At 46.9% G+C, this 12,474-nt stretch overlaps 1 protein-coding gene across 1 annotated transcript in view; it reads right to left on the bottom strand.

The window, feature by feature from the left end:
- The window catches only part of gpr179 (G protein-coupled receptor 179), a 71,304-nt gene that overhangs the window by 45,742 nt on the left and 13,088 nt on the right, over positions 1 to 12,474 (bottom strand). Inside the window, exon 2 of the mRNA XM_055656839.1 lies at positions 5,881 to 5,989. Within this exon, the coding sequence (XP_055512814.1) occupies positions 5,881 to 5,989 (109 nt within the window). The remainder of the gene's footprint in view (positions 1 to 5,880; positions 5,990 to 12,474) is intronic.

The raw sequence follows: 12,474 nt of genomic DNA, 5'->3' as shown, positions 1-12,474 counted from the left end.
AATTGATTGTTTATGGTGGTGGAGATGAGGGATGCTGAGAGTAGGGGTGACTGGTGCCCCGCACATCAGGCACGGTGGCACAGCGGCAGAGTGACTGCCTCACAGCGCCAGAGACCCGAGTTCGATCCTGACTACGGGTGCTGTCTGTACGGAGTTTGCATGTTCTCCTAGTGACCTGCGTGGGTTTTCTCCGGGTGCTCCGGTTTCCTCCCACACTCCAAAGACGTGCAGGTGTGTTGGCTAATTTGCTTTGGTAATATTCTAACTTGTCCCTCGTGGTTGCAGGATAGTGTTTATGTGCGGGATCACTGGTCGGTGCCAACTCAATGGCCTGTTTCCCCATTGTATCTCTAAACATAGAAACATAGAAATTAGGTGCAGGAGTAGGCCATTCGGCCCTTCGAGCCTGCACCGCCATTCAATATGATCATGGCTGATCATCCAACCCAGTGTCCCGTACCTGCCTTCTCTCCATACCCCCTGATCCCCTTGGCCACAAGGGCCACATCTAACTCCCTCTTAAATATAGCCAATGAACTGGCCTCAACTACCCTCTGTGGCAGAGAGTTCCAGAGATTCACCACTCTCTGTGTGAAAAAAAGTTTTCCTCATCTCGGTTTTAAAGGATTTCCCCCTTATCCTTAAGCTGTGACCCCTTGTCCTGGACTTCCCCAACATCGGGAACAATCTTCCTGCATCTAGCCTGTCCAACCCCTTAAGAATTTTGTAAGTTTCTATAAAATCCCCTCTCAATCTCCTAAATTCTAGAGAGCATAAACCAAGTCTATCCAGTCTTTCTTCATAAGACAGTCCTGACATCCCAGAACAAAACAAAACTAAACTAAACTAAAATCTCCATTAGACTTTCACCCTCTCACCGTAAAGCTGTGCCCTCTAGTCTTTTACATTTCCATCCTGGGACACAAGTTCTGACTGTCTACCTTATCTATACCGATATATTGCCAAACTCACTGACACAACAGCAAACTTGGCATCAGCCTTCAATACAGCTCAGAAGTTTGGAACAGGCCTTCTTATAAGGCCTTCTTATTAGTTTAGAAGGATGAGGGGAAAACCTCATTATGAATGGTGAATTGTGAAAGGCCTGGATACAGCAGATGCTTCCACCAGTGGGAGAGTCGAGGACCAGAGGTCACAGCCTCAGAATTAAAGGAAATTCCTTCAGAAAGGAGTTGCGAAGAAATTCCTTTAGTCAGAGGGTGGTGAATTTGTGGAATTCATTGACACAGACGGCTGCGGGGGCCAAGTCAATGGATAATTTGAAGGCAAAGATCGATAGATACTTGATTAAAAATGGTGTCAGAGGTTATGGGGCAAAGGCAGGAGAATGGAGATGAGTGGGAGAGATAGATCACCCATGATTGAATGGCGGACTAGACTTGAAGGGCTGAATGGCCTAATTCTGCCCCTAGAACTTATGAACTGTTGTCAAGATGTACGTTTGCAGTAACTGCAGTGGGCGATGAAAGGGTGGGCGAGAGGCAAAAAACCCCAACTAGCCCCTCACCTCCCTGCCCCACCAACCCTGTGCATCAGAACTGATAGCTTTTTCTCAATACATGTTACAGTTCCAGGCTCCGTAATACTAATTCATTTTTAATGGTTTTCATATTAAGCTGCTTTCCAGCACCCGGATAGATTTTAATTGAAAGGCAAACCCCGCCGCTATGATTTGTGATCAGGAAGCAATTAAGGGAAATAAATCAGTGCAATATGTTGCAATCAGATGTTTGCTCACTTCCGGGCATTGAAGACCACGGCAACAGAGGCATCGAAGCAAATCTATTCTGCCTGGCAGCCTCTGTTCAAGTGACGCCAATTAGCCTTCCTCAGTTTGACAAGCATCTCCTTATTGGGTGTTTACCTTTTGAAAATTATTATTGAACCCGCTTCCACTGGCTCCTGACTTTAGACTTTAGAAATACAGCGCGGAAACAGGCCCTTCGGCCCATCGAGTCCGCGCCGACCAGCGATCGCCCCCGTACCCTGGCATTGTCCCACACACACACACACACACACTGCGGCCAATTTGCAATTTTACCGAATGCCAATTGACCGACGTACCTGCATGTCCTCTGGAGTGCGGGCGGCAGCCCGGAGCACCCGGAGAAAACCTACACGGTCACGGGGAGAATATGCAAACTCCGTACAGACAGCGCCCAGAGTCAGGATCGAAACGGGTTCTCTGGCGCTGTAATTCTGATTCAGAGCCAAATCTGACACGGTGGCGCAGCGGTAGAGTTGCTGCCTTACAGCATCGGAGACCTGCGGGTTCTCCAGCACCTGTAGTTCCTTCCGACACAGACTAGCAACGTACATTGTTAAAATCCCCACAAGTCCTATGTCCAATCTCCCGTGTGTGGGATGCTGACTTCTGTGATGTGGATTTAAATGAACAATACATGCCAAAGGAACATCTGTGAATCATATAAAATAAATAATAATGGCTTTACTCATTATTATCACAGGCTTTCAAAATGTCAGATTAAGACTGAGCACAAAATATTGACTCTGATGTTCAGTTCAAAGGCAACGTAGCTGGTGATCCAAGGCGTGTGACACTGGCTTGGAACTTATTCCATCCTTTTCAAAATCATTTGCTGAAAGATACTTTCTCTGCTCGGGGGGGTGGGTGAGAAATCCGTCCCTGTCTCGTTCGTATCTATCTAGGTTGCCATCTCCTCCTCAGTCAATCTGCCACATCGGAGTGATCTGTGAACTTTTGTGACTTTGTCAGCGCCAAAACGTGGTTGTACTTATGGACTGTCTAGGTGAGGACTGCTTAGTTTAGTTTTGTTTAGAAATAGGCCCTTCGGCCCACCGAGTCCGCGCCGACCAGCGATCTCCGAACATTAACACTGCCCTACACACACACACTAGGGACAATTTACATTTTGATCAAGCCATTTAACTTACAAACACGCACGTCATTGGAGTGTGGGAGGAAATGGGAGACCTCGGGGAAAACTCACGCGGGTCACGGTGAGAACGTACAAACTGCGTACAGACAGCACCCCGTGGACAGAATTGAACCCGGGTCTCCGGCGGTCTACCGCTGCGCCACTGTGCCCGTATGATTTCACCGGGTTGTCTGCAATACAAAGCATTTCACTGTGCATGTGATGAAAAAGTATTTAAGAAGGAACTGCAGATGCTGGAAAATCGAAGGTACACAAAAAGGCTGGAGTAACTCAGCGGGTGCAGCAGCATCTATGGAGCGAAGGAAATAGGCAACGTTTCGGGCCGAAACCCGTATCATTGATTCATTGAATCATTCTGGTAAACCTCTTCTTGCACCCTCTCCAAAGCCTGCACATCCTTCCTGTAATGGGGGAGACCAGAACTGTGCACAATACTCCAAATGCAGCCTAGCCAATGTCCTATAAAGCTGCAATGTGTTCCTGATTCTTATACTCAATGCCCTGGCCGATGAAGGCAAACATACCACACATCTTCGCTCCCGCTGTGTCTACTCGTGTTGCCAGATCCCACACTCACGGGGAGATGTTTCTGAAAGCTTCCTGAATGTTTTTTTGTTTGTTTTGCTGTCTTGTTTCCAGTTGGTTGCCGGGCTGAATGTAATATTACCGTAATGAGATAAGCGATGGTGAAATTGCAAATCGTATTAGTTTGCAGAGGAAATGAGATCTTAGCTACTGTTGACTTTGTGAATGATTTCTATTCACAGAAGGGTTCTACTACATTAGCCGAATAACAAGGCAAGGCTCAAGCGTGATATTTTGCTGCATTATTTAAAAAAAAGAAATATTCTTAGAGAAATAGTTTTTGACATTAAAACTAAAACATACCAGCAAAGATATTGAGCAAGGTTTTGTTGATGCAGAGGTATTCTATGTTATATGGGAGTCCTGCTGCCTTTAGTTTAGTTTCATTGTGTTTAAAGATACAGGCCCTTCGGTCCACCAGGTCCATGCCAACCAGCGACCCCCACACACTTAAGGGACTGTCGCACTTGGTGAATTTTTCAACGACTGCCGGCATCATAACAGTGTCGCCAACAGATTTTGAACATCTCAAAATCCAGCGGCGGCAAAAAAAACATTGCGACACTTGGCATCACCAGTCATCACGCTACAAATGTTTCGGTGACCTGATACTTCAGTCAATGATCGCCAGCAGTCGCCGATAAAAGTGGCCAAGTGGGACAGACCCTTTACCCTATCCTACACATACTAGGGACAATTTACAACCATACTCAGCCAATTAACCTGCCAACCTCACATAGACGCAAAAACTGGAGTAACTCAGGCAGTATCTCTGGAGAGAAGGAATGGGTGACGTTTCGGGTCGAGACCCTTCTTCAGACTAGTCTGGGGAAAGGGAAACGAGAGATATAGACAATGATGTGGAGACATACCACCACCACCAGCTACTCGTTTTCACCCAACACGGAGCTAACAATGGCCTGTTCTTGTGTCATCGTTACTTTTTTGCATACCTTTCATTCATAGAAACATAGAAACATAGACAATAGGGTGCAGGAGTAGGCCATTCGGCCCTTCGAGCCTGCACCGCCATTCAATATGATCATGGCTGATCATCCAACTCAGTATCCCGTACCTGCCTTCTCTCCATACCCCCTGATCCCTTTAGCCACAAGGGCCACATCTAACTCCCTCTTAAATATAGCCAATGAACTGTGGCCTCAACTACCTTCTTTGGCAGAGAGTTCCACAGATTCGCCACTCTCTGTGTAAAAAATGTTTTCTCATCTCGGTCCTAAAGGATTTCCCCTTTATCCTTAAACTGTGACCCCTTGTCCTGGACTTCCCCAACATCGGGAACAATCTTCCTGCATCTAGCCTGTCCAACCCCTTAAGAATTGTGTAAGTTTCTATAAGATCCCCCCTCAATCTTCTAAATTCTAGCGATTCTTCTAAATTCATTGTTCTTTATTTCCTTACATCCACTCCCTACACAGCAAGGGGCAATTTACAGAGGCTGGTTAACTTATAAACACGTGCGTGTTTGGGACGAGGGAGTTAACGGGAGCACCCGGAGGAAACCCACGCGGTCACAGGGACAACGTAAATTTCACGCAGGCAGCACCCGAGGTCAGGATCGAACCGTGTCTCTCTAACGCTGGTAGGCAGCAGCTCTACCCGCTGCATCGCTGTATGTGGGCGGGTGGCAGGAGAATCGTAGTGAGCATGTGCAAGTGAATAGGTTGTTGGGATCAGGAATAGGATTGATGAGATATCTCTGAAATAACTCCGTGGGCTGAGACTTCTCAATCCGTGTTCACATTAAGGGGGGGGGGGGGGGGGGGGGGGGGGGGGGGGGGGGGGGGGGGGGGGGGGGGGGGGGGGGGGGGGGGGGGGGGGGGGGGGGGGGGGTTGCATCAGTTGCCAGAAACTCGTGGTGGACCATGATCCCATTCCAGTCAAATCATTTCCCAGTAAACGGTATGGTACATTTCATGCTTTATGGCGGCATGTTGGCGCAGCGGTAGAGTTGCTGCCTCACAGCGCCAGAGTCCCGGGTTCGATCCTGACTTTGGGTGCTGTCTATACGGAGTTTGCACGTTCTCCCCGTGACCTGCGCGGGTTTTCTCCGACATCTTCACTTTCCTCCTACTCTCGAAAGACGTACATACAAGTTTGTAGGTTAATTGGCTTGGTATAAGTGTAAATTGTCGCTAGTGTGTGTAGGATAGTGTTAGTGTGCGGGGATCGCTGGTCGGCGCGGACTCGGTGGGACGAAGGCCCTGTTTCCCTGCTGTATATCTAAGGGAAACTAAACGAAAATGTTAACTTTAATCACACGTTTGATCGTCCCGATAGCCACAAGGGCACGGTAACTCCCACCGGCTCCAGTGCCAGGCCGCGGTTGCCCTACCTGTGTGGTGTTGACATCACACCGATGTGAATCAGCAAACCACCCATCACCACTGGAGCACTGGTCAATGTCCAAGCTGTCGAGGCTGAAGTCAATCCGAACCACACCCCTGGAACAGAGAAGGCAACGTTGTAACGGCAAGTTGCTCAGTCACTCACAGTGCCCCAGACTGAGCGGCGACCCGATAGAATGATACCAAATTATGGAAGGCATAGATAGGGTAGACAGTCAGAACCTTTATCCCAGGCTGGAAATGTTGAAGACAAGAGAGTGTAGCTTTACAATGAGGCGGGCAAAGTGGAACGGTGATGTTGGTTATACATCTCCTTTCCAGTTCTCCCACCAGTCTTACTGTCTCCGACTACATTTTATCTCTGTACTGCCCACTCCCCTGACATCAGTCTGAAGAAGGGTCTCGACCCGAAACGTCACCCATTCCTTCTTGCCAGAGATGTTGCCTGTCCCGCTGAGTTACTCCAGCATTTTGTGTCTACTTTCGATTTAAACCAGCATCTGCAGTTCTTTCACACACGTTTTACACAGAGAAGTGTGTTACACACTTGGTATCCCAGCATGGAAATGTTGAAGACACGAGGGTATAGCTTTAAAGTTAAGGGGGACAAAGTTTAACAACTTTAGAGTGCAGTCCTGAATTACTATCTACCTCGTTGGAGACCCTCGGACTATCTTTGATTCCCTTTATCCTGTGTCTATACACTGTAAATGGCTCGATTGTAATCATGTCTTTCCGCTGACTGGTTAGCACGCAACAATAATTTTGCACTGCACCTCGGCACACGTGACAATAAACAATAAAATAAACTAAACTAATATTTGTGGCAAGTGTTTTACACAGAGAATGGTGGGTGTCAGGAAGGTGCTGCCAGGGGTGGTGGTGGTGGCAGATATGATAGTGGTGTTTTTAAGGGGCTTTTGGATAGGTACATGGATATGCAGGGAATGGAGGGATATGGACCGTAAGCAGGAAGAGGTGGTGTGTTAATTGGGCATCATGTTCACATGGGCATTGTGGGCTGAAGGGCCTGTTCCTATGCTGTAGTGCTCTATGTATTATGTTCTATGTAGAGGAAAAGAAAATATCTGTTGTCAAAGTGGATCTCCCTTTATAGGGCATGTCCTTAAAGAAGAAGCCCTGTCTCGGCTTGTACTCGCTAGAATTTAGAAGATTGAGGGGGGATCTTATAGAAACTTACAAAATTCTTAAGGGGTTGGACAGGCTAGATGCAGGAAGATTGTTCCCGTTGTTGGGGAAGTCCAGAACTTGGGGTCACAGTTTAAGGATAAGGGGGAAATCCTTTAGGACCGACATGAGAAAAACATTTTTCACACAGAGAGTGGTGAATCTGTGGAATTCTCTGCCGCAGAAGGTAGTTGAGGCCACAGTTCATTGGCCATATTTAAGAGGGAGTTAGATGTGGCCCTTGTAGCTAAAGGGATCAGGGGGTATGGAGAGAAGGCAGGTACAGGATACTGAGTTGGATGATCAGCCATGATCATATTGAATGGCGGTGCAGGCTCGAAGGGCCGAATGGCCTACTCCTGCACCTATTTTCTATGTTTCTATGTTTCTATCAGATTCAGGTCTTCGACACATCTGAGGGGCTTTCAGTTCTCAAAACTCAACTTGGTTTTTCTCTGAGATGTAGAACGTAGAACAGTACAGCACAGGACCAGGCCCTTCGGCCCACAATGATTGTGTCTACTCAGTGATTCAGTGGTACTTTATTATCATGTACCTAGTTTCATTGAAACACAAACATCCTGAATTGATCTCATCTTCCTTCCATATCCTTCCATTCCCCGAAAATACACGTGCCTGTCTGAAAGCTCCACGAACACCACTATCGTGTCAGCCTCCACCACCATCTTTGGCAGCACGTTCCAGGCACCCACCAGCCTCTGTGTAAAACCCTTGCCCCTCACCTTAGAGCCACACCTTCTCGAGTTGGACATGTCAAGTCAAGTCAAGTTTATTCGTCACATACACAAACGAGATGTGCAGTGAAATGAAAAGTGGCAATGCTCGCGGACTTTGTGCAAAAAGACAAACAAACAAACAAAGTACAAACAGAATCACATATTCTTTTACATATTAAATATTGTGGGCGGAAGGAAAAAGGTTCAGTAATGTTAGTCCCTGGTGAGATAGGAGTTTACAGTCCGAATGGCCTCTGGGAAGAAACTCCTTCTCAACCTCTCCGTTCTCACCACATGGCAACGGAGGCGTTTGTCTGACCGTAGCAGCTGGAACAGTCGGTTGCAGGGGTAGAAGGGGTCTCCCATGATTTTATTGGCTCTGGAGTTGCACCTCCTGATGTATAGTTCCTGCAGGGAGGGGGGGTGTGTGGCGAGTGAAGTTCCCACAGTGCGTTCAGCCGAACGCACAACTCTCTGCAGAGCCTTCTTGTCCCGGGCAGAGCAATTCCCAAACCAGATGGTAATATTTCCGGACAAGATGCTTTCCACAGCCGGGAAAAATAATTTCCATGCTTGGAAAAAAAAATCTGACTGTTTACCCTATCTATGCCTCTCATAATTGTATATACCTCTTAACCTCATTCTCCTGCCTTCTCCCCATAACCCCTGACACGCGCATACTAATCAGGAATCTATCTATCTCTGCTGTAAAAATATCCATTGACTTGGATCGAATGGGTGATATTAAGCTACAGTATTAGAGCTTTATACTGCATTAATATATACTGTACATAACATCGCACGCTTGATCAGGCATTTGTTGTCAAGTACACATGCTGCAAAGTGCTTTAATCTCGGCTTTATGTCCTAATAAAACAAATAATAGACAATAACAATGAGAATTCAAAGCATTACAGTAACATTGCTAAACCTGTACATCGTTTATCTGTACTTGTGTAATCTCAAAATGCCTGCTCAGCTAACATCACGAACAGGACATTCCCATGAATAGACATGAATTCACCCAACAAACAGCTAACAATGGCCTGTTCCTTTTATCATTGTCACTTTGTTCCATATATTTCATCTATTGTTCATTATCTCTCTACATCATTGTCTATATCTCTCATTTCCCCTTGTCCCCTAACCAGGTCATGTTGCAGTTGTATCAGGCATTCGTTCCTGAGGCCGCATTTAGTTATTGGCTCTGGGCACCATGTTATAGGAAAGATCTTGCCAAGCTGGAGAGGGGACAGAGAAGGGTCTGAAGAAGGGGCTAGATCCGAAACGTCACCCATTCCTTCTCTCCAGAGATGCTGCCTGTCCCGCTGAGTTACTCCAGCTTTTTGTGTCTATCTCCCATGAATAGACTGGTCAGTTCTCGATCCAATCAGTGCTGATTGCCCCGTTGCAGGTAGGTTGAGGAGGCGTTAGAAATGATGCAGATGAGGTTTACCAGAATGGTGCCTGGATTACCTTGGTATTAGCTACGGGGAGAGGTGGCCGGAGTTGAACTGTTTTCTCTGGAACGCTGGAGATTGCGGGGAGAGCTGATAGAAGAATATTAAAATTACAAGAGTCATGGATAGGAAAGGCAGTCTCAACATTTCCCAGGCTGGAAATATTAAATATTTCTTCTTCTTGCACATGGCGTGCACAGCCTAAAGTTGCAGGTCGACTTGTTCTATTTGATCTAACTGTTTGTGCACGCCAGGTTGATTGCATTAGTCGAAACAGGGTGGACCACGTGAAGATTGCAATCTCCCACCCCATGTTAAATACTAGAGGGAGGAAACTGGAGCACCCGGAGAAAACCCACGTGGTCACAGGGATAATGTACAAACTCCGTGCAGGCAGCTCCCATAGTCAGGATCAATAGACAATAGACAATAGGTGCAGGAGTAGGCCATTCGGCCCTTTGTGCCAGCACCGCCATTCAATGCGATCAAGGCTGATCATCCCCAATCAGTACCCCATTCCTGCCTTCTCCCCATATCTGTACACTGCACTCCATCAATAGCAAGAATGTCCTTCCTCAAATTAGGGGACCAAAACTGCACACAATACTCCAGGTGCGGCCTCACCACCAGAGCCCTGTACAACTGCAGAAGGACCTCTTTGCTCCTATACTTGACTCCTCTTGTGTTAAAGGCCAACATGCCATTGGCTTTCTTCACTGCCTGCTGTACCTGCATGCTTACTTTCATAGACGGATGAACAAGGACCCCCAGATCCCGCTGTCCTTCCCCTTGTCCCAACTTGATGCCATCAAACCCGGATCGAACCCAACTTGATCGAACCTGGATCCTTGGCACTGTAAGGCGGGAACTCTACCACTGTGCATGAATAGGTGATGTTTCAGGTCCAGCCCCTTCTTCAGACATGAACACCTTTATGAAGCCGCTGTCTTCCTCTCTCTGACTGAGTTCCTCGGGCAGTTTTTTCTTTGCTCCAGCATTTACTCTTTTTATTTTAATTCTCAGCATCTGCAGTTTTTTCTCTCGCTAATTCTCTGCCTTTTAGCATTTGCTTTTCTCCCACCTCCTGAGTCTTCGCTCAGCGTCCCAGCCCCCTATTTCTACCCTCTCTATGCTTTTAAAGGGTGACTTTCAACTGGAGCATAAAATGAACCAATAATGGCAAAGAGCTCCTCTTGAGAAGTAATTATATTGATTTTCAAAGGACTTTTCATGCGATGGGCAATGTAGGAATTGCCCGGAGATAGCAAAGCAAAGCAGTGGACAGGAGTGATGACACATTCACAGATGCAAACAGATCGACTGACAAGACGGTTTGGATAAAACTAATGAAGAGTGAAATGGGAAATGAAATGAAATGGAGTGAAATGAAAGAGAGAAATCCTGATGAATATTTTACGAGTTGTAGCCAACGGCTCTGTTCTGCTCTTCAATGTTTCAAAGACAGATCATGCCTACCAACTCATGCTATGACATCTTCACTATTTCCCTCTCCCTTGTTGAAAAACAACTTTGGTCTCACGACTCCCTCGAACAGGCTCATAAGAGCGATACAGGATGGAAACAGGCCCTTCGGCCCAACTTGCCCACAACGACCAACGTGCCCCATCTACACTAGTCCCATCTGCCTGCGTTTGGTCCATATCCCTCTAAACATGTCCTATCCATGTACCCGTCCAAATGTCTGTTAAATGTTGTTATAGCACCTGCATCAACTACCTCCTTTGGCAGCTCGTTCCATACACCCACCATCCTCTGTGTGAAAAGGTTGCCTCTTAGTTTTCCCTCTCACCTTTAACCTGTAGTTAATCTTCTGGTTCTTGATTTCCCTTTGGGTAAAAGGCTCTGTGCATTCACTCGACCTATTCCCCTTATGATCTTATATCGATGATCTATAAGATCATCCCGCAGCCTCCTGAGTTCCAGGGAATAAAGTCCTCGCCTGCACAACGTCTCTCTGCAGCTCAGCAAGTCCAGGCAACCTCATCTGCACTCTCTCCAGATGAACTCCACCCTCCCTAGAGAAGGCTGACCCAAACCGAACACACGACTCCAAATGCTGCCCTAACAACATCTAGTGCAAGTGCAACATAACATTCCACTTCTATACTCACTGCCCTGGCTGATGAAGGCCAATGTACTGAAGACTCCCCCGACCACCCTGTGTGATGCCACTTTGAAGGATCTATCTACCTGCGCTCCTAGATCCCTCTGCTCTGCACTCACCTGGGCCCTGCCAATTATTGTGAAGGTCCTGACCTGGTTTGGCCTCCCACTGATCTGTGTTACACTCCACTAACCATTCCTCAATCCATTTTGCAAAGAGATCAAGATGCTGTTGTCATCTTTGATAACCACATTTGTTATCTAAGATACAAATCACTTTAGTCTCATCTGCAAACTTACCAATCAAGCCTTCTACATTCTCATCCAAATCGTCGCTATAAACCACAAACAGCGACGGGCCCTGAGACACACCACTGGTCACGAGCCTCCAGTCTGAAAAACAACCTTCCACCATCACCCTCTGCTTCCTCCAATCAAGCCAATTCTCTATTCAGGCCCAGGCCCTGATACTTAATACTTGATCATTCTCTATTCAGTCTGCTAGCTCTCCTTGGATAGGACAGTGTTAGCATACGGGGTGATCACTGCTCAGAGCGCACTCAGGTCACTGGTCAGAGCGCCTGTTTCCACGCTGTATCTCTGAACTAAACTTCCTGCCTCAGTTCTGCATTTGATTCCGCCCCCCCTGCCAATGGTGTTTAAACCCACCTGTGTGGCACTAGCAAACCTGCCTGGGTGTCAGGTAATGGGTGGACACAGGTGAGTTACCTGCCTCACTTTCTCTTCCTCCTGCTCTCATCCCGTTATATCTCTCCCTACAATCAGTCTGAAGAAGGGTCTGACCCAAAACATCACCTATCCATGTTCTCCAGGGGTGTTGCCTGACCCCGATGAGTTACTCCAGCCCTCTGTGTTGTTTTTTTTTTGTAGACCAGCATCTGCAGTTCCTTGTTTCCATAGTTCAGATACGATGAGTGAGATCACACAATGTGAGTTGATGCTTCTTGGAAAAGTTTTTTCTCATTCACAGAAGTTGCTCTGTCTTTTACTGTTTGGATAATTGCAACACAGACATTCTGACATTTTTAATTGAAATGGAATTTCAATTACA

Source organism: Leucoraja erinacea, chromosome 27 (genome assembly GCF_028641065.1).
Source record: "Leucoraja erinacea ecotype New England chromosome 27, Leri_hhj_1, whole genome shotgun sequence".
NCBI lineage: Eukaryota > Metazoa > Chordata > Chondrichthyes > Rajiformes > Rajidae > Leucoraja > Leucoraja erinaceus.
This window is presented reverse-complemented; position numbering and strand designations above follow the sequence as displayed.